The 19,936-nt window shown below is 39.3% G+C and overlaps 1 protein-coding gene across 4 annotated transcripts in view; it reads left to right on the top strand.

The window, feature by feature from the left end:
- The first annotated feature begins 17,880 nt into the window (after window positions 1-17,880).
- Window positions 17,881-19,936, top strand: part of LOC126291640 (tubulin-specific chaperone cofactor E-like protein) — a 77,666-nt gene continuing 75,610 nt past the window's right edge. For 2 of the 4 annotated variants that reach the window (XM_049985208.1, XM_049985210.1), the window contains exons 1-2: window positions 18,068-18,542; window positions 18,654-18,906. In XM_049985208.1, coding sequence (XP_049841165.1) covers window positions 18,664-18,906 — 243 coding nt within the window. In that variant the 5' untranslated portion in view covers window positions 18,068-18,542; window positions 18,654-18,663. Of the gene's footprint in view, window positions 18,037-18,067; window positions 18,543-18,653; window positions 18,907-19,936 lie in introns of those variants that run through there. The other 2 variants (XM_049985211.1, XM_049985209.1) reach the window with 2 other exon arrangements.

Below are 19,936 nucleotides of genomic sequence, written 5' to 3' on the forward strand. Positions count from 1 at the left end.
AGTGCCTGAGGGATCTCTGGTGGCCCAACAGTACGCCGCGGCCATCCTCCATCCTAATGTGTTACGTCTGATATGACAGTGTGGTGGCGTCATTTTCCAACAGGAGAACGCTCGTCCATACACTACACATGTTTCTGTGCACTCTGAAGCATTCCCGTGGCCATTAAGACCCCCTGGTCTCTAAGCGATAGAATACGTGTGCGATCAACTAAGACATCGACTTCGTCCCGCCGGCCGTGGTGGCCGAGCGGTTCTAGGCTCTCAGTCCGGAACCGCGCGACTGCTACGGTCGCAGGTTCGAATTCTGCCTCGGGCATGGATGTTTGTGATGTCCTTAGGTTAGTTAGGTTGAAGTAGTTCTAAGTTCTAGGGGACCGATGACCTCAGATGTTGAATCCCATTGTGCTCAGATCCATTTGAACCAATTTATTTAACTTCGTCCCAATGTTACACTGAAGCGCCAAAGAAACTCGTATATGCATGCGTATTCAAACACAGAGATATGTAAACAGGCAGAATACGGTGTGCGGTCGGCAACGTCTATTTAAGATAACAAGTGTCTGGCTCAGTTGTTAGATAGATTAGTGCTTCTACAATGGAAGTTATCAAGATTCAAGTTACATTGAACGTGGTGTTACAGTCGGCCGGCCGCGGTGGCAGAGCGGTTCTAGGCGCTTCAGTCCAGAACCGCGCGACTGCTACGGTCGCAGGTTCGACTCCTTCCTCGGGCATGGATGTGTGTGGTGTCCTTAGGTTAGTTAGGTTTAAGTAGTTCTAAGCTCTAGGGGACTGATGACCTCAGATATTGAGTCCCACAGTGCTCAGAGCCATTTGAACCATTTGTTACAGTCGGCGCGCGAGTGATGGAACACAGCATCTCAGAGGCAGCGATGAAATGGGGATTTTCCCGTTTCACGGGTGTACCGTGAATTTCACGTATCCCGTAAAACGTCAAATCTCCGACGTCGCTGCGACCGGGAAGAGATCCTGCAAGAACGAGACCAACGACGACTGAAGAGAATCGCTCAACGTGACAGAAGTGCAAACCTTGCGCAAATTGCTGCAGATTTCAATACTGGGTCATCAACACGTGTATTTATGCGAACCATTCGACGAAACGTCATCGATATGGGCTTCCGTAGCCGAAGGTCCACCCGTGCGCCCTTGACGACTACACGACACAAAGTTTTACACCTCCTCTGGGCCCGTCAACGCCGACATTGGCCTGTTGATGACTGGATACATGTTGCCTGGTCAGAGAGCCTCGTTTCAAATTGTATCTAACGGATGGACTTGTACGGGTATGGAGACAATCTCATGAATCCATGGACCCTACATGTCAGCAGGGAACTGTTCAAGCTGGTGGAGGCTCTGGTGTGCAATTTGACTGATATGGGACTCCTGATATGTCTAGATAGGACTCTGACAGATGACACGTACGGAAGCATCATGTCTTATCACTTGCATCGTTTCATGTCCCTTGTACATTCCGACGGACTTGGGCAAGACACAGTGGATCACCACAGGTATGCATCTATCCTTGGAGACTACATCTATTCCCACATTTTTCCTTGGCGCAATGGCATATGCCAGCAGCACATTGCAATGTGTCATACAGTTCGCAATTTACGTCTGTGATTCGAAGCGCACCAGGATGAATTTACCCCCCCCCCCCCTCCAACCGGGATTTAAACCCAATCGAGAATCTGTGGGACCGGCTCAGTTGGGTTGTTCGTGCCATGGATCCTCAGCTGAGAAACCTAGCGCAAGTGCCCACAACATTGGAGTCAACATGGCTCCAAATCCCTGTCAGTACTTTCCAGAACCTCACTGACCCTCTTCCTGAACGTCTGGGAGTGTTCCATGCTGCAAAAGCAGATATCCAAACGGGGGACAACTATTTTACCTCCAAAATATTCAGAATATTTCACCCAAAAGGATGCCATCATACACGGTAAGTGCATGCGTTTGGGAAAAATAACAGCTATATTTTCCCCTTGCTTTTAGCTGCTCGAAGTACCAGCACAGCAAGACCATCTTAGTTTAAGTTACAAGCCCAGATCAGTCAAGTCAGTTACGTAGTTCCTCGTTCCAGTTATCAAATTCAAGATGAGGCTTTTGATGTGAAATCTGTGCACAAAACAAACATGGAACACCTATATACAATTAAAGAGAAAAAGAAAATAAATATTAATATTTATTAGGCTACAAGCTGGCCGGTTATAGGATTTCTTAATGACTAATTATCTCTACTTAAGAATTCCTCAATTGCATAGAGGGAGTTCTCAAGGAAAACGTCTGTAACTTACATATGAAAACGCTTCAGTTATCTATGAGACATTTTGTTTCCGTGGGAAGATTGTCAAAGAATTTTATAGTTGCGCATTTCACCCCTTTCTGTACCAAAGTTAGATCCACTACACAGTCTAATATATACAGTCGCGACACTCTCGCTGATTTTTGTTATACACCGCGACAACAGCGCCCCAAGCGGTGGAGAAGCTACGCTGCTGAATACGGTATTCAGTAAATGTGAGCAGTATCGTTTATATTCATTTTTAACATGGTTTTTACGAAAGGCAGCGTATGTAGCGCAATCAGTTGTAGTAACAATAGGAAGAAGACACCACATTTGTCATTCTTCAGGTTTCCTAAGGTCTCTGAGAGGTACGAAGCATCACATTAGAGCGCTATTTATTTACGATTTTTTTGTAAACTGTATTGAATTACTGAATTGGTTTTTCTTTTTTAGGAGCAAAAAGTGGTTGATAAATAGTAGAATACAGGACCTGCTGCAAAAAGATGCCCTTTATTTGCACAATACCGTGAAGTTTTGTGTGTTACATTTCGAGTCAAACGAGTTCATTAGCGCGAAAAAGAAGAGATTGGTATGGAATGCAGTTCCTACGGTATGTGACGTGCCGAATAAGCCACAACTAGTGACGTTGAAGAGGAAATTGCCATACAAACGTGAAAGTGTTACTGCAAAAACAATAAAACTCTCCTGACACAGAAGAAACAGCTACCGCAAGTGTTACTACACGACAGACATATAAAAAATCACTAACAACGGAATCTGCAACACAGACATCTTTTGAAGATGAAATTATTCGCATGTTGGTAAACGCTGTGAAATGTAAAAACGTGCAAATCATTAAACTTCGTACAAAATTACTATGTGACAAGGAAAGTGCCCATCATAAGAATAAACTGCAAGCACAACGTCTCAGGACACAAGTACAAAAGGACAAGGTCATTTTAAAAAGTATTGGTTCCAAGTACTTGAAAAAAGATGCTCTCGATTTATTGATAAGCCAAATCAGTATACCATTGAATGGCAAACGTGGTGCCAGATGGAAAGATGAAACTAAATTATTTGCATTTAATTTGTTGTATTGTAGTACTCAGGCATGCAGTTTTTTATCACACTGCTTTAGCCTTCCACCGGTACGTACCTTACAAAAGTATGTGGAAGATATACAATTAAGCTGTGGGATAAATAATTAAATATTTCATTTTTTAAAGCAGAAAGTGCAGCAGTTATCAGAAGCTGATGTAATTGTTAATTTTTCTATGGATGAGATGTCACTAATGGAAAATTTGATATATGACAGCTCTAGGGATCGTGTTATTGGAATTGAAGACATGGGCTTCATACATACATCTGTGGTTGCCAATACTGCATTAGTTATAATGATTAACGGCATCTTCAGCCATTGGTATATTATTTCTCCAAAGGACCAGTAGGAGCCACCCATCTGACGCGCATATTCTTTAAAGTTGTCAAAAAACTCACTGAGTTCGTTTGATTTTATTTTCGGTAAATGTATCATTGGGATATAATAAAGTTTTAAAACAGTCATGCTTTTTATTGAGATAACCTGATAGCACAAAGAATAAGATGGAAATTGTATTTTTGGAAGCAGGCTTCCTGCAAAGCAGAACGTAATGAAAAGTGATGTGTTGCTTCATTTTTACACAAGGAAGAGCATCTATATACTTCATGCGTGGGATATACAGTGTGTATTCTCTTACTTACAGTGGAATAAGTGCGATTGTATGCTACTTCTTAAGTATTTCTTCAAGAATATGTTGCAGCTTATGTCACTTCATTGAATAGTTTGTGCTCTGTTTACTTATATTTCACGATCATTTATGTCTCTCGCTGTTCTCCTAACACTTGTGACGCAAAAATATACTAACTGTTTTGTAAATTACGTACAAAACGAATTAAAACAACCATTATTTTTACGTCGCGTCTGCCGTCAGAGGAAGGCGAGCTTTCTGGCCGCTAGGGGCGCTAGTGTCACTTGAACTGTCAAATGGTAACAACTTTCACAGCAGTGAGTGTCGCCACTGTACATATTAGACTGTGTCCACTAGAAGGTAATGCAGATCACTTGTCCTGGTGTTGAATATCTCTGTAACTCTCAAATTTAGATGGATTGTTTGTAGTAAATTTCATACGTAAATAAATCTACTGTGCGACTGTGGTTAATATTGCCAGCTGCTTAAACAGATGCGTGCTAGATTTATGCGTGTGAACTACACACATAACTCTAATTATTTTCTTTTGTGCAATGAACATATTTTTGCCTAAGCAAGGAGTTACCCCCGAATTTTAGCCCATAAGACACCAATGGATGAAAATATGCAGAATATGTTAACGTACTGACTTTCATATCCGGAAATTGGCAATTATTCTTACGGCAAAAGTAACTGAACATAACGTTTTAGCAGCCCGCTATCTTTTTTTTTTCTAGTTTAATACTTTTATCAATATGCTCACCTAAGAATTTATAGTTTTGTATCCTGTTTACTGTTTCTTGTTGATATACTAGGTTAATATGAAATGGGATGTTTTTGACAGCACAAAACTCAATGAATTGCATTTTCTATTCCAAAGTTTAAGGCCAGTCATCTCCACAAAACAATGCGGTAGCTTCCGCAAAACATCTTTTACCATTTTCTCTGTTGATACTTATTTGCTCAGCTTCATAGCAATTTTTGTATCATCTGTAAACCGGACAATTTCTGCCTCCTTATTTAAATAAAATGGCAGATCCTTAACTCAAAGCAAGAACTAACTCTGTGAGAAACCAATTTTAATTTCTCCCCATACAGGATTGTGGTATCTCTCTTTGTATTACTCGAACGGTCTAGGGCAACTGTAAGTATTCCTGATTTAAATAATGAAAACTACACCAGCTACTTTACTAAGAGACAAAAGACATATAACTGGTGCCGTTTTCATTATTTAAATCATGAAGGACACAGTTGCAGGCTTTCCCAGAACTTCCTGGACTACATATTCCATAACAACTCCAGTTCTCCAACAGAACATTACGGTTGACATAATCAAATGCCTTTGATAACTTACAGAAAATCCAAATCGGTGAAATTTTATCATTTAAATATTTTATTATGCGCTAAGTAACTTTATAAAGAGCTGAGTAGAATGGTCCTTTTGAAATCCAAACTGCGACTGGCCAAGTATCCCATAACTACACCATGAATTACATTACCTTCTCAAAAATTTTAGGAAATGATTTAAGGAGTGACACAGGGCGGTTTTTACAGAGACCTAACATGCAATATTTCTGTAGAGACACCTAGCACAGCATATTTCAGTCTTTCTGACAAAACATTCTGCGTTAATGATGCATTACATAAGTGACTAAGAACATTACATGTTATAGGGCTGCAACTTTTTAGTGTTTTACTGGAGATATTATTCACCCCATAGGAACTTTATTTCAGAAAGGGATGTGAGATTACTCTAATTCACAAAATGTCCTCTGTATTACTTCTTTAGTGAACTGTTTTGCTTCGCCTTCTAAACTTCTTGCACCAATTTTCTCATCCATTTTTCAAAAGTAATTTTGATACACATCTGCTGCAGATGAACTGACTTTTACAATGCTCCCATTCTTTTTAACAGGAATAATATCATCTTCTGTGGATTCTTCACGTGTCTCTCTTTTAACAATATTCATTATTGATTCGATTTTATTATTTGATTCAATTTCAAACAAGATGTGAATACTACTGGATTTTTTTACAACTTTTCTTAGTATGTTACTGTACCGTTCATAATAGGTATGTATTTCTGGGTCATTGCTTGTTCTGGCAATTTGTATAAGTACTTGTTCACATTGTGAAGAGACTCTGATAACTGTAGTGATCCAAGGTTTCTTTAATGACCTGCTGTTATTACACTTAATTATCATTTCAGAAAAATTACTCTCAAAATGGATACAAACTCATTAAGAAATATGTTGAATTTACAGTTAACATTAGACTGAATGTATACTTCATTCCAGTCAACATCTTTTAAGCTTTATTTAAAATTTTCAGTACTTTTCTCATTAATCAGTCTCACTAATCCAAACTGTACAGGTTTATACAACGAACGATACATACTGGGTGATCAAAATGTCAGTATAAGTTTGAAAACTGAATAAATCACGTAATAATGTAGATAGAGAGGTACAAATTGACACACATGCTTGGAAAGACATGGGGTTTTCTTAGAAGCAAAAAAATACAAACGTTCAAAAAATGTCCGACAGATGGCGCTTCATCTGATCAGAATTGCAATAATTAGCATAACAAAGTAAGACAAAGCAAAGATGATGTTTTCTTACATGAAATGCTCAATATGTCCACCATCATTCCTCAACAATAAAGTTGTGAACAGCTCTGTAAAGCATGTCCGGATTTATGCTGAGGCATTGGCGTCGGATGTTGTCTTTCAGCATCCCTAGAGATGTCGGTCGATCACGATACACTTGCGACTTCAGGTAACCCCAAAACCAACAATCGCACGGACTGAGGTCTGGGGACCTGGGAGGCCAAGCATGGTGATTGTGATGTGCAGTCACTGACGTTTTGCTGTCCAGCGCCATCTGTCGGACATTTTGCGAACTTTTTTTTACTAATAAAACCCCATGTCATTCCAAGCATGTATGTCTATTTTTACCTCTCTATCTACAGTATTCCATGGTTTATTAAGTTTTCAAATTTATACTGACTTTTTGATCGCCCAGTATTTTAGCGATGACTTGGTTCACACAAGTCAGATTACTTATGACATTTGCACCACATGAAACTCGCTAAGATCGTGTAATAAAGCATATCATACAGTCAAATGGCGGTCATAGCTTTCCATAAGTCATTTGCTTTATTTTTACAAACACCTTATATTCTGATGAAACAAGCTGATTTTACTTGATCTTTTATTATAAGCTGAATGCGAATCTCTGTCATTTTTGATCAGTAGTAGTAGTAGTAGTAGTAGTAGTAGCTTTATTCATTAGTAAATCTCTTTTGCAAGGATGTAGGACATGTCAAAGTATTTAAAAGTGTAGACCAATTTAAAATAAGCTAATTCGTATGCACATATATTTACAGACTTCTAGTCAGACATAATCATTATATTTACTCCTGGTATATAATACTTTTTTTTGCAAATAACTTATTAAATAATGTAATGCCACACTGTTTACTCATATCTCACTATCAGTCATTGCACACACTATACACACATTGTTTCATAATGCTTCACTCACTACACACACACACACACACACACACACACACACACACACACACACACACACACTGGTGATCTCTGGTCCATTTTGTGTACCGCAACTTCCCATTTGCTATCCTGAAAAACTGAGTCAGCATCCCTCCATAATGAGTGAGATGTTGAACTCAGAAAGAGGAAGAGGTGTTAGTATTTTGCTATACATAGCTTGGGGGTAAGTATTTATAGAAAGGAAAAAAGAAGGAAAAAACATAAAGTGAAGGTGTTATGTGGAATGTTGGATGTTTTCCATGTTTTATAATTATTATTATTATTATTATTATTTATTTGTACAACATTTTTATCAAACCCCTACTCTGTTTTATCTAAGTAATCCTGCAATGTATAAAATGTGTTGCATAATATGTACTTGTATATGCCTTTTTAAATAAGTGTATTTTTGCAATTTCTTTAATCTCTTTTGGTAATTTATTGTACAGTTTTTTCCTTGGTAGAAAATGCTGTTTTCATTTTTGTGTTTATTTTTTCTTGGTAAATGTTAGTTGTCTGTCTTTTGTTGCATGGTCATGGACAGAGCTGTTTGTGCAGTAATTACTAATGTTATTTTTTTATGTGTATAACTGACTGGTAAATGTATTCACGTGGAGCAGTTAAAATCCCCAGTGTTTTGAACAGATCTTTACAACTAGCTCAACTAGTACTAGTATTTGTGGTTATTATTCTTTGGCTCTTTTCTGAAGTTTGAAAATTGTGTTCATATTTTGTGCATTTGTTCCCCAAAAAATAACGCGATAGCTAAGAATTGAGTGTACATATGAATAATGTGTAACTAAAACACGCTGTATGCTACACACTGATTATGGGATTCTAAGGATTTATCATGCTGATGACATTCTGTTTGCAAGTACCTTTGTGTGTTCACACCACTTCAACTGAGAATCAATACTCCTTCCTAGAAATTTTGGATTTCTTACACAGTCTATAGAGGTGCCATCTACATTTAATTTAACATGGTCATTTTTCCTCTTCAAACTGAACATAAAGAAAACTAATGCCATGAATTTCAATGTCACTTTATGGCTTATTGGCCAATCATAAACTTCCTTGAGAGTTTCATTTGCTTCCTCAGCAAGGATTTCTCTTGTTTTCTCAGTGACTATAGTATTGCTGTCATCAGTGAAGAGAATTTTTTCAACATGAGTAACACCAGTGGGAAAGTCATTGATGTATATCAGGAGTAGTACTGGTCCTAATATGTTACCTTGCAGAACCCCTATATTAATGTATTTTGGTTCTGATAAGTGTTTTACTAAATGTTTAGATCTATTTGAAGTATGTGTTATCCCTTCTCTTTGTACTCTATCTGCTAGGTATGATCGAAACCAGTCATTAGCTACCCCTGTTATTCCTAATCTTGTAATTTATTTAATAGGATCTTTTGGTCGACTGCATCAAACGACTTAGAAAAATCCAAAAATATGCCTGTGACACACTTATCTTTATTAAGAGCATCAAGTACAACTTTTGTGAATTCTACTATGGCTATTTTTACCACTTCCGGAAACAAACTGTGATTCGCTTAAAAGATTGTATCTATTCATGTAATTCATTAATCTGTCATTCATAATTGCTTCCATTATTTTTGAGAATGCTGACTCTGCTTTTGAATTGTCAGTGTGTCTTCTGATACCAAAACCACTCACCAAATGAGGCAGAGCAGTGGTTAGCACACTGTACTCGCATTCGGTAGGTCAGTGGTTCAAATTGCTGTCTGGCCATCCAGATTTAGGTTTTCTGTAATTTCCCTGATCACTCCAGGTAAATTCTGGGATGGTTCCTTCGAGAACTAGAAGGCTGATTTCCTTCCCCATCCTTTCATAGTCAGAGCTTGTGCTTCATCTCTGATGACAACGGTGTCTATGGGATGTTAAACTCTACTCTTCCTCCCTTTTGACCCAGTAACCACAGAGATTTGCCTTTGTGTGCTGGTGACCTCCCAAATGTTTTCTGGTAATAGGTCTGCAACTTTATATTACCCCTCCTGTTCATGTGTATGCCATGAGGACCATAAAACTGTCTTCCGATATCAATTACTGGAACAGCTGCAATATGATATTTTGCATCCACCTGAAATTCTGAAGGATCCCTCTCAACTCCCGGTTTACTCGCAATATAGTAGAGTCCCTCCCCCCATGAACCATGGACCTTGCCGTTGGTGGGGAGGCTTGCGTGTCTCAGCGATACAGATGGCCGTACCGTAGGTGCAACCACAACGGAGGGGTATCTGTTGAGAGGCCAGACAAGCGTGTGGTTCCTGAAGAGGGGCAGCAGCCTTTTCAGTAGTTGCAGGGGCAACAGTCTGGATGATTGACTGATCTGGCCTTGCAACATTAACCAAAACGGCTTTGCTGTGCTGGTACTGCGAACGGCTGAAAGCAAGGGGAAACTACAGCCGTAATTTTTCCCGAGGACATGCAGCTTTACTGTATGATTAAATGATGATGGCATCCTCTTGGGTAAAATATTCCGGAGGTAAAATAGTCCCCCATTCGGATCTCCGGGCGGGGACTACTCAGGAGGATGCCGTTATCAGGAGAAAGAAAACTGGCGTTCTACGGATCGGAGCGTGGAATGTCAGATCCCTTAATCGGGCAGGTAGGTTAGAAAATTTAAAAAGGGAAATGGATAGGTTAAAGTTAGATATAGTGGGAATTAGTGAAGTTCGGTGGCAGGAGGAACAAGACTTCTGGTCAGGTGACTACAGGGTTATAAACACAAAATCAAATAGGGGTAATGCAGGAGTAGGTTTAATAATGAATAGGAAAATAGGAATGCGGGTAAGCTACTACAAACAGCATAGTGAACGCATTATTGTGGCCAAGATAGATACGAAGCCCACACCTACTAAAGTAGTACAAGTTTATATGCCAACTAGCTCTGCAGATGATGAAGAAATTGAAGAAATGTACGATGAAATAAAAGAAATTATTCAGATAGTGAAGGGAGACGAAAATTTAATAGTAATGGGTGACTGGAATTCGAGTGTAGGAAAAGGGAGAGAAGGAAACATAGTAGGTGAATATGGATTGGGGCTAAGAAATGAAAGAGGAAGCCGCCTAGTAGAATTTTGCACAGAGCACAACTTAATCATAGCTAACACTTGGTTTAAGAATCACGAAAGAAGGTTGTATACGTGGAAGAACCCTGGAGATACTAAAAGGTATCAGATAGATTATATAATGGTAAGACAGAGATTTAGGAACCAGGTTTTAAGTTGTAAGACATTTCCAGGGGCAGATGTGGACTCTGACCACAATCTATTGGTTATGACCTGTAGATTAAAACTGAAGAAACTGCAAAAATGTGGGAAATTAAGGAGATGGGACCTGGATAAACTGAAAGAACCAGAGGTTGTACAGAGTTTCAGAGATAGCATAAGGGAACAATTGACAGGAATAGGGGAAAGAAATACAGTAGAAGAAGAATGGGTAGCTCTGAGGGATGTAGTAGTGAAGGCAGCAGAGGATAAAGTAGGTACAAAGACGAGGGCTGCTAGAAATCCTTGGGTAACAGAAGAAATATTGAATTTAATTGATGAAAGGAGAAAATATAAAAATGCAGTAAATGAAGCAGGCAAAAAGGAATACAAACGTCTCAAAAATGAGACCGACAGGAAGTGCAAAATGGCTAAACAGGGATGGCTAGAGGACAAATGTAAGGATGTAGAAGCTTATCTCACTAGGGGTAAGATAGATACTGCCTACAGGAAAATTAAAGAGACCTTTGGAGAGAAGAGAACCACGTGTATGAATATCAAGAGCTCAGATGGCAGCCCAGTTCTAAGCAAAGAAGGGAAGGCAGAAAGGTGGAAGGAGTATATAGAAGGTTTATACAAGGGCGATGTACTTGAGGACAATATTATGGAAATAGAAGAGGATGTAGATGAAGACGAAATGGGAGATACGATACTGCGTGAAGAGTTTGACAGAGCACTGAAAGACCTCAGTCGAAACAGGGCCCCCGGAGTAGACAACATTCCATTAGAACTACTGACGGCCTTGGGAGAGCCAGTAATGACAAAACTCTACCAGCTGGTGAGCAAGATGTATGAGACAGGCGAAATACCCTCAGACTTCAAGAAGAATATAATAATTCCAATCCCAAAGAAAGCAGGTGCTGACAGATGTGAAAATTACCGAACTATCAGTCTAATAAGCCACGGCTGCAAAATACTAACGCGAATTCTTTACAGACGAATGGAAAAACTGGTAGATGCAGACCTCGGGGAAGATCAGTTTGGATTCCGTAGAAATGTTGGAACACGTGAGGCAATACTGACCTTACGACTTATCTTAGAAGAAAGATTAAGAAAAGGCAAACCTACGTTTCTAGCATTTGTAGACTTAGAGAAAGCTTTTGACAATGTTGACTGGAATACTCTTTTTCAAATTCTAAAGGTGGCAGGGGTAAAATACAGGGAGCGAAAGGCTATTTACAATTTGTACAGAAACCAGATGGCAGTAATAAGAGTCGAGGGGCATGAAAGGGAAGCAGTGGTTGGGAAAGGAGTGAGACAGGGTTGTAGCCTCTCCCCGATGTTATTCAATCTGTATATTGAGCAAGCAGTAAAGGAAACAAAAGAAAAATTTGGAGTAGGTATTAAAATTCATGGAGACGAAGTAAAAACATTGAGGTTCGCCGATGACATTGTAATTCTGTCAGAGACGGCAAAGGACTTGGAAGAGCAGTTGAACGGAATGGACAGTGTCTTGAAAGGAGGATATAAGATGAACATTAACAAAAGCAAAACGAGGATAATGGAATGTAGTCAAATTAAATCGGGTGATGCTGAGGGAATTAGATTAGGAAATGAGACACTTAAAGTAGTAAAGGAGTTTTGCTATTTAGGAAGTAAAATAACTGATGATGGTCGAAGTAGAGAGGATATAAAATGTAGACTGGCAATGGCAAGGAAAGCGTTTCTGAAGAAGAGAAATTTGTTAACATCGAATATAGATTTATGTATCAGGAAGTCGTTTCTGAAAGTATTTGTTTGGAGTGTAGCCATGTATGGAAGTGAAACATGGACGATAACTAGTTTGGACAAGAAGAGAATAGAAGCTTTCGAAATGTGGTGCTACAGAAGAATACTGAAGATAAGGTGGATAGATCACGTAACTAATGAGGAGGTATTGAATAGGATTGGGGAGAAGAGAAGTTTGTGGCACAACTTGACTAGAAGAAGGGATCGGTTGGTAGGACATGTTTTGAGGCATCAAGGGATCACAAATTTAGCATTGGAGGGCAGCGTGGAGGGTAAAAATCGTAGAGGGAGACCGAGAGATGAGTACACTAAGCAGATTCAGAAGGATGTAGGTTGCAGTAGGTACTGGGAGATGAAGCAGCTTGCACAGGATAGAGTAGCATGGAGAGCTGCATCAAACCAGTCTCAGGACTGAAGACAACAACAACAACAACATAGTAGAGTCAACTCTGGACTGGTCATGGTGCCACAGAACTCCACAAAAACCACACTTGTGTGATCAGCATATGCTCCTATCTTGTCCAGGTCACCCTTAATACTATGTTTTTCGTTTTTAGCCAGGCTGCTTCCAGCTCCCCCAACTATTAACACCTCACCTCCTTTGCTAAAGTTTTAAAACATTTGTCCTAAGTTTTCTATACCTGTCTGGGACTAACACTTGGTTTCACAGAACTTGTTACCTGATATTCTACACCTTATTTTTCCTGTGGATACTAGTTTACATCCTTCCCATGACTTATACCTTATTGCCGCGCGGGATTAGTAGAGCGGTCTAGGCGCTGCAGTCATGGACTGCGCGGCTGGTCCCGGCGAAGGTTCGAATCCTCCCTCGGGCATGGGTGTGTGTTTGTCCTTAGGATAATTTTAAGTTAAGTATTGTGTAAGCTTAGGGGCTGATGACTTTAGCAGTTAAGTCCCATAAGATTTCACACACATTTGAACTTTTTTTTTTTTTTTGACGTTATGCCTAGCACAGAACTCTTATTTTCCTGTTTTGATTTCCATCCAACTTGTCTTTAAGTTTCTTAGCACCGTTTTGCTGCACTCTACATTTCTCTGCATCTTTGTGATGCTCTTTCTTCTCTGATTCTGGTAGTGAGCGAAATCTATCGCTCAGCTGAATTTAGAATTTGCTAACAAAATTGTCCCCTGCTTTCCACCTTTTCCCAACAGCTCTCCTCTGTGTTCCCCCTTCATATGTCGTAATTCAAATTTAGAATGTTCTGTCTCTGCCTGAAGGCCACAAACCTACAGTTTCTCGATTTTCGCATCTTTCTGGCATAAACTACAATTTTATGGAAGGGAGCCCTTGATCACCCCTTTCTCTCCCTACAGTAGCCCCGACAGAACTATAACCTACACTTTTCGCAAAATACTCATTGTTCAACTAATCTGCAACAATATCCACACTTATCACACATAGCTGATTGATTTTAGTGCTACATGTAATGAAAGAAGAAAAAAATGTTATTTTCTTCTTACGATTCTCACGCGTAAAATTAGCCCTGTAGACGCAATGAGAAAAATACACTTTTTACACCGTTTTCTATTTTCCACGTGAGGCTAGCACTAATGTGATTACACCGGTTGTGCATTTTCAACTTCTCGCGGCGTAATGGATTATTGATTACACCAGTATTTATAACAACTAGAAACCGTTAAAAGTAGCTTCTAATCTCTTATTTGTGCAATCATTTACGACAGCAGAATTCACAACGATCTCGTTGGCGCAATGTTGCCAACCACTACCAATCATCATATTGTTGCCCTGTAACTAACTAAAAAAAACTGCTGCGTCTGTTGAGAACTGCACCTTCGGTGGGCTATCAGTTTTTTTTTTTTTTTTTCACCAGGACCACGGCTTTGTCTTGGTCTCTTCACTTCATAACATCCCCCCCCCCCCCCCCCATACGCCAAACACACCTTTGGTGCACCTACGATGCGGCCATCTGTTTCGCTGAGGCACGCATGCCAATCCACCTTTGCAAGGGCCATGGTTTATGGATGGAAGATTTAGATAGAGAGAAAAATATCTCAGCGTGAATCACATAGGTGTACACTACTCAAATATCAATATATACAATGCCCTACCAGTAAGTACTGTCAAAATATTACTTGAACACTTGTACACATTATGTGGTAATAAACCTCACACTATCCTTGTAAAATACAGTACGTGCTAGGAACGTAAAATCTTAGATTATGTATTAGTTGTAAGGAATCCTCGCAGTGTTCTGTAAACGTTTGTAATTTTTATTAACTTAATACCTGATCACTGGTAATTATTTTGAATTCACAATGCATTTCGAGCCTGTGAGCTGATCTTCAAGTGTTTAGTCAATCTAAATCATTTTTTTCAGTTTCAGGTTAATCCTGCTCCGGAAAAAAACTGATATAGACTGTCAGTGCATCCGAAGATAAGCCCCAGGACTCGAAGTGCGTCATGCGTTAAATTAAAATCACGATTTTGAATTAAGGCCGTTGGTCTTTATTTTACGAAAGTAATGCAGTTACGGAATAAACACTGACAACAACGCATAAAATTGACTCGTGGTAATTATTGCTGTAGAAATCTGGATCTAAAGTCGTATCTGTGTTTAACAATATATAATGTACAGGTAACAAATTACACATTCCGCTACCGAATGATACTCTGCACATCGATCCCCGGAGTGCATATTGAATAAAGAAAAATAAAAATCTGCTATAAGAAATAAACAGAAAAACAATTTCACGGGTAATGTCGATTTTTTGACTGGTCATAGCAGTCGAAAATGTCTTCTGCTTATCTTGCATTTCATCTTAAAACATTGTTCTAAAAGACTGGTTTGCACGAGATTCTTTTCTCTTTTTTTATTTGCCCCATCTAAATCAGTTAAGGGCATTCTAAGAAGCCATGACAGCAATTTACTATGACGTTTCAAATCAATTTAATGTCGTTTCTGCCTAAAGGAAATATTTTTCTTTTTTCGTGCTAAAAGCACCTTACGATAGACTGCTCCAAAAGATTTCTTTTAAAAAGCCGTTATTTACCCCTTCCTCCCCCACCCGGAGCGGGCTATTAGCGGCCATGTTTCCACTTTGTAGCTCTTGATTAAAAACAGCACGTAAAAACAATTGCAGGAATAAAAATAATGCTTCTCGGTTAAGGATTTGGATGCACATGGGACTCGAGAAGGAGAGATACGAGGAAGGATGTGGGGGGGATCGGCCATAGTTTTATAAAAGATTTCATTCTAGCGTTCACATTAAGTAACTGAAATGATCGTCGACATTTGCACTCTTTGCAACTCTACCTATTCGATAATGAGTGTATGTCTGGAAATAGACCCCTTTTTTGTCTTTTACGGCGTTCATTTGCTTTCCTGCTATTTTATAGGGTACCGTAGTTATTTATTTCTCCTTAGACCTAGATGTGCCATAAGGACTGTAACTAAAAAAGACATTTCTGTTAACACAAACAGATCAGTACACTCATTCGTTTCCAGCCTTTTCATTTATGTTTGTACGTACAATAGAACGTGCCCGTTTGAATAAAAATTTCTGCGTTTGTAATCGTACGTAGGTAGAATGGGAATAGTACGTAGCGTGGGAATCGTTTTACCTATTAAATCTTCACTGAATACAGCTACTTTTCTATGTGCGGTTTTGGAATAGGAAATTTTTGGCTTCGTCCCTTCAAAGTTTGAAACCAATAAAACGGATCCTCATTTTTTTCTTCTGTGGTCGAATTTCCACACGTAATTTTTCGTTACGCTTGTTCAATGATATCGCTTATTACCTCCTCCTACTCATATTGTTTATTCCAAGCAAACAAGCAGTTTCGATGTGCAAGTGATTCTTTTTGTACTTAGAAGTGTCATAGTGTGCTCGCACAGGGTGAATGAAGCGCTAAAATGATATTCGATTCACAAATAATTTATACAATGATTCCAAATCATTAAGACCTAATTGCATACGTACGTATACCAGTCAGTTTCAACGACAGTCTGGCTGTGTCGATTTAAAAATAATAATAATAAATAAATAAAAAACTGCGTTTTGTAGACAATTTGAAACATCGTCTACTTTAATATGAAACTAAAATTTTGTATTTATGAGTACCTCTCCATTCTCTGCCTTCAATAAATAAGCAAAGAATTTGGATTCTACTCGTTACAGTTATCGGGAAGTTATTGTGTGTCTCTCTCAACATCACACTCGGGGATTGTGCAGGTTGCTACTGGTAAAAGATGTGAAAATACCTCACTTGAAATTAATAAGATACCGTTGGTATAAAAGCATAAGGAAACTGAATACCATCGCCGGTTCGTAAGAATTTTTGCTACGGGGCTGTACTTGAAGGAAAACAAAATTTACCTTTCAGAATAAAGACCGTACCTCCACACAAATGCTACGTAACATGAAAACACACTCAGTATTAATGAAATACGTACGTCCTTGCAACTTTCCTTCGTTTTAAGAAATGGTGACCGCTCTTAATTTGGGCGCCCATGTATGTAGGACAACTCTATTTCTGTTCTGCAAGGCGCAACATTTGCTTATAGCTGACCTATATTGCCAAGCAACCATCTCTGAATTCTGGGTGCCAGCCACCCGAAATACAATACATGGTCACAAGTAGTTTACGAACCACTAAAGAGCGAAGTTGAACGTGTCAGTCATACATGTAAATTTTTTCATTATTCGCTGAAGTGTGTTAGTGCATTTGACATTCGAATCTTATTCCATAGGCCTTACGGCCACTAACCTCCAGAACTTTCTCGCTACAGCCCGCAAAATGGTTCCACAAGTGGCTTATTACCGACGCACCAAAAATCGTTAGCGGCCACCCAATCGGAACGAGTTTAAGACATAATTCGAATAATTCTGAAAAGCTTGAGTTCTAACGAGAAATATACGAAGGTGGTCAGTTGTTTTTATTTCTTTCGCGTCTAAAATATGTGAGCATGTATATACATATGCATGTATGCGAGTATTCTGTCAATAATACACCATCCCTTGCACAATGACTGGGATGCTAGACCTGTGTTACGCTTTCTTTGTCTGCTCTCTGCAGAGACCAGTGTAGCCAACATAACCGCTCTTGTCGTCGGAAACATTTCCTCACATTCTGAATAAAAAAACCTGTTAAAAAGTGCAATTGTCAGTGATGATTAGCTATTACAAATGGAAGATACCGAATGTATTTTGAAACTAGTATCAAATGAAATAGAAGATTGCAGTGGCCTTAATGCTTAAGTTACCATATGTTGGTTCTTGACTTGGCACAAAGCAAAACGTAAAAATCAGTAGGCGACCTTGTGCAAGTGGCGAAACCTGTGCCAGTAGCGAGGAACTAACACAGCTGTTCGGACGTAAATAAACAAAGCTCAGCATATTTCTCTTATGTGGAACAGACAACTGTTTGTTTCTTCGCATTTCGGAAGGAAAATAAGATGTAAGTGTTATTGTGAAATGCGGATAACTACTCTCAATTTGATGCGATAACGAGGGAAGTGCTGTTGCTCGAAGTGAGTATATTTTCTCCAAGAAACATCAGGCTCTTTGTGTACTTCTTTGACAGAGCGATTAAATTATCTCAGAGAACACTATATTCGCGATGTGGTAACGGCAGAGGGTTCAAGTTTTCCGTACCGTTTAAGATTTGTGCTGCCTGCGCGTGTGGATAAAATTTGATGTTGAATTGTCGAATAGGCTGTAAAACAAAAGAAAACAAGTAATACTTAGACCTTTTGTTTTGGTTCCGTGTTCCGCCGCGTGGGTGGCGTTCTGTCTGTGACGCAGACGCTTGTCCAACACGTCGTAATCAGCTGGTAGCAGGCGAACGGCGCAGTGAAAGTGGCGGAGGGGCAAACAAAGAAGCGAGCGAGCGATACAGCGACAGTTGCGAAATGAACGCCAGGGACGGCGGAGCTGCGCCGAAATAGATCGCGGATCTAAACAGTAATACCGTGTACCTCTGAAAACGCTGACTGCAGGCCCTTTGCGTGTGTTTGTGTGTGTGTTCTCAGTGTTTAGTGCTCAGTTAGCGTAACCTGGCCATTCCTCTTACAGATCATATGAAATGCCATCGCTTCTAGAGGCCTTAGACAAAAAGTATGGGAAGGAGGAAGATGACACTTTGGACCTGGACGTACCCATAGCAATCTACGTTCCGAAGAAAGGACCCAGAAGGTGTATCCCGTCCCTGTTGGTGCTAAACGACTGTGATATTGAATCAGCCGGAGATGAAGACCAGCTTGGACTCAAATGTCATGGTGTAGAGGAGTTAGACTTGGCTCAAAACAGGCTGTCCAGATGGAGAGAGGTAAGCTGTTATCTGTAATTCTTATCCCGCAGAAAGTGAAAAACTCCGTGCTCTTTGCTATTCTGATTATTATTTTCGTTTAGTAATATATATGCCAAGGTGTGATGTGCCGCACATGACAGTTTTTTTTTATTTTGCCCTTTTTTGTGGTGTAAGATTTTGTGTAGCAACGCGTTTGAATCTGCCACATGAACAGTGTTACTTCTGTGCTTACTGAAGTGTTCCAACAGCCTATTCATACATAATGATATTGTTATGGTACATGCCAGGAACTGTCTGATCGAATAAGAGAGACCTCCCTCCCATTTTGCACTTTGTGTAGTTAATGTACAATATATCTACACTATACACATCAAAATAACCTCTTTGTCAGAGACTTTCCCATGTTGTGATATAGGTTTTCTCAATTTACCTTTGAGTTTTAGTACTTAAAATATGATGGGGGAATGTAAATATTAGGCTACTATATAGAGTAATTTATCACCACAACTATTAGATATTCATATTCGTTGGCTACATCAGCTCACCACCAGATTACCACCTTCCAACATAATCAAGACCTCAGGCTAAACTAAATGTTAGTCAATATTTCTTTGAAGGGTGCAGTATCAATCTGTAGCCCAGATTATTGGAAACTTAAATGTGTCCCTGTATGTGGGTGAGATGAAAGAACATTTTACACAAACAGAAAAGAATGAGATCAATACATGATATATCATCTTCTCCTTACATTTTTAGTTCTTGTTGTCTTTATCATGAAATGCCAGCAATGAAGCCAAATGGAAAAATAAATTAAGTGCTGGCATGTTACCCATAAGATGCTTGGTTGATCTCATTAACAATATTTCTGGCATGCGATGACAGAACACCGATAATGTTTCTTTTTGCATCTGTATTATATTTTGGAATGTTGGTCGCTTGAAAGGTGACAATTTGATTTGGCAAACCCAAGAAATATGTCAAATTTTAGTTGTGGTCTAGTTAGGTTGATAGATTACAGTCTGGTTTTAAGTTTGTGAAGCAGTATTGA

This window comes from Schistocerca gregaria, chromosome 9 (assembly GCF_023897955.1).
Source record: "Schistocerca gregaria isolate iqSchGreg1 chromosome 9, iqSchGreg1.2, whole genome shotgun sequence".
Lineage (NCBI taxonomy): Eukaryota > Metazoa > Arthropoda > Insecta > Orthoptera > Acrididae > Schistocerca > Schistocerca gregaria.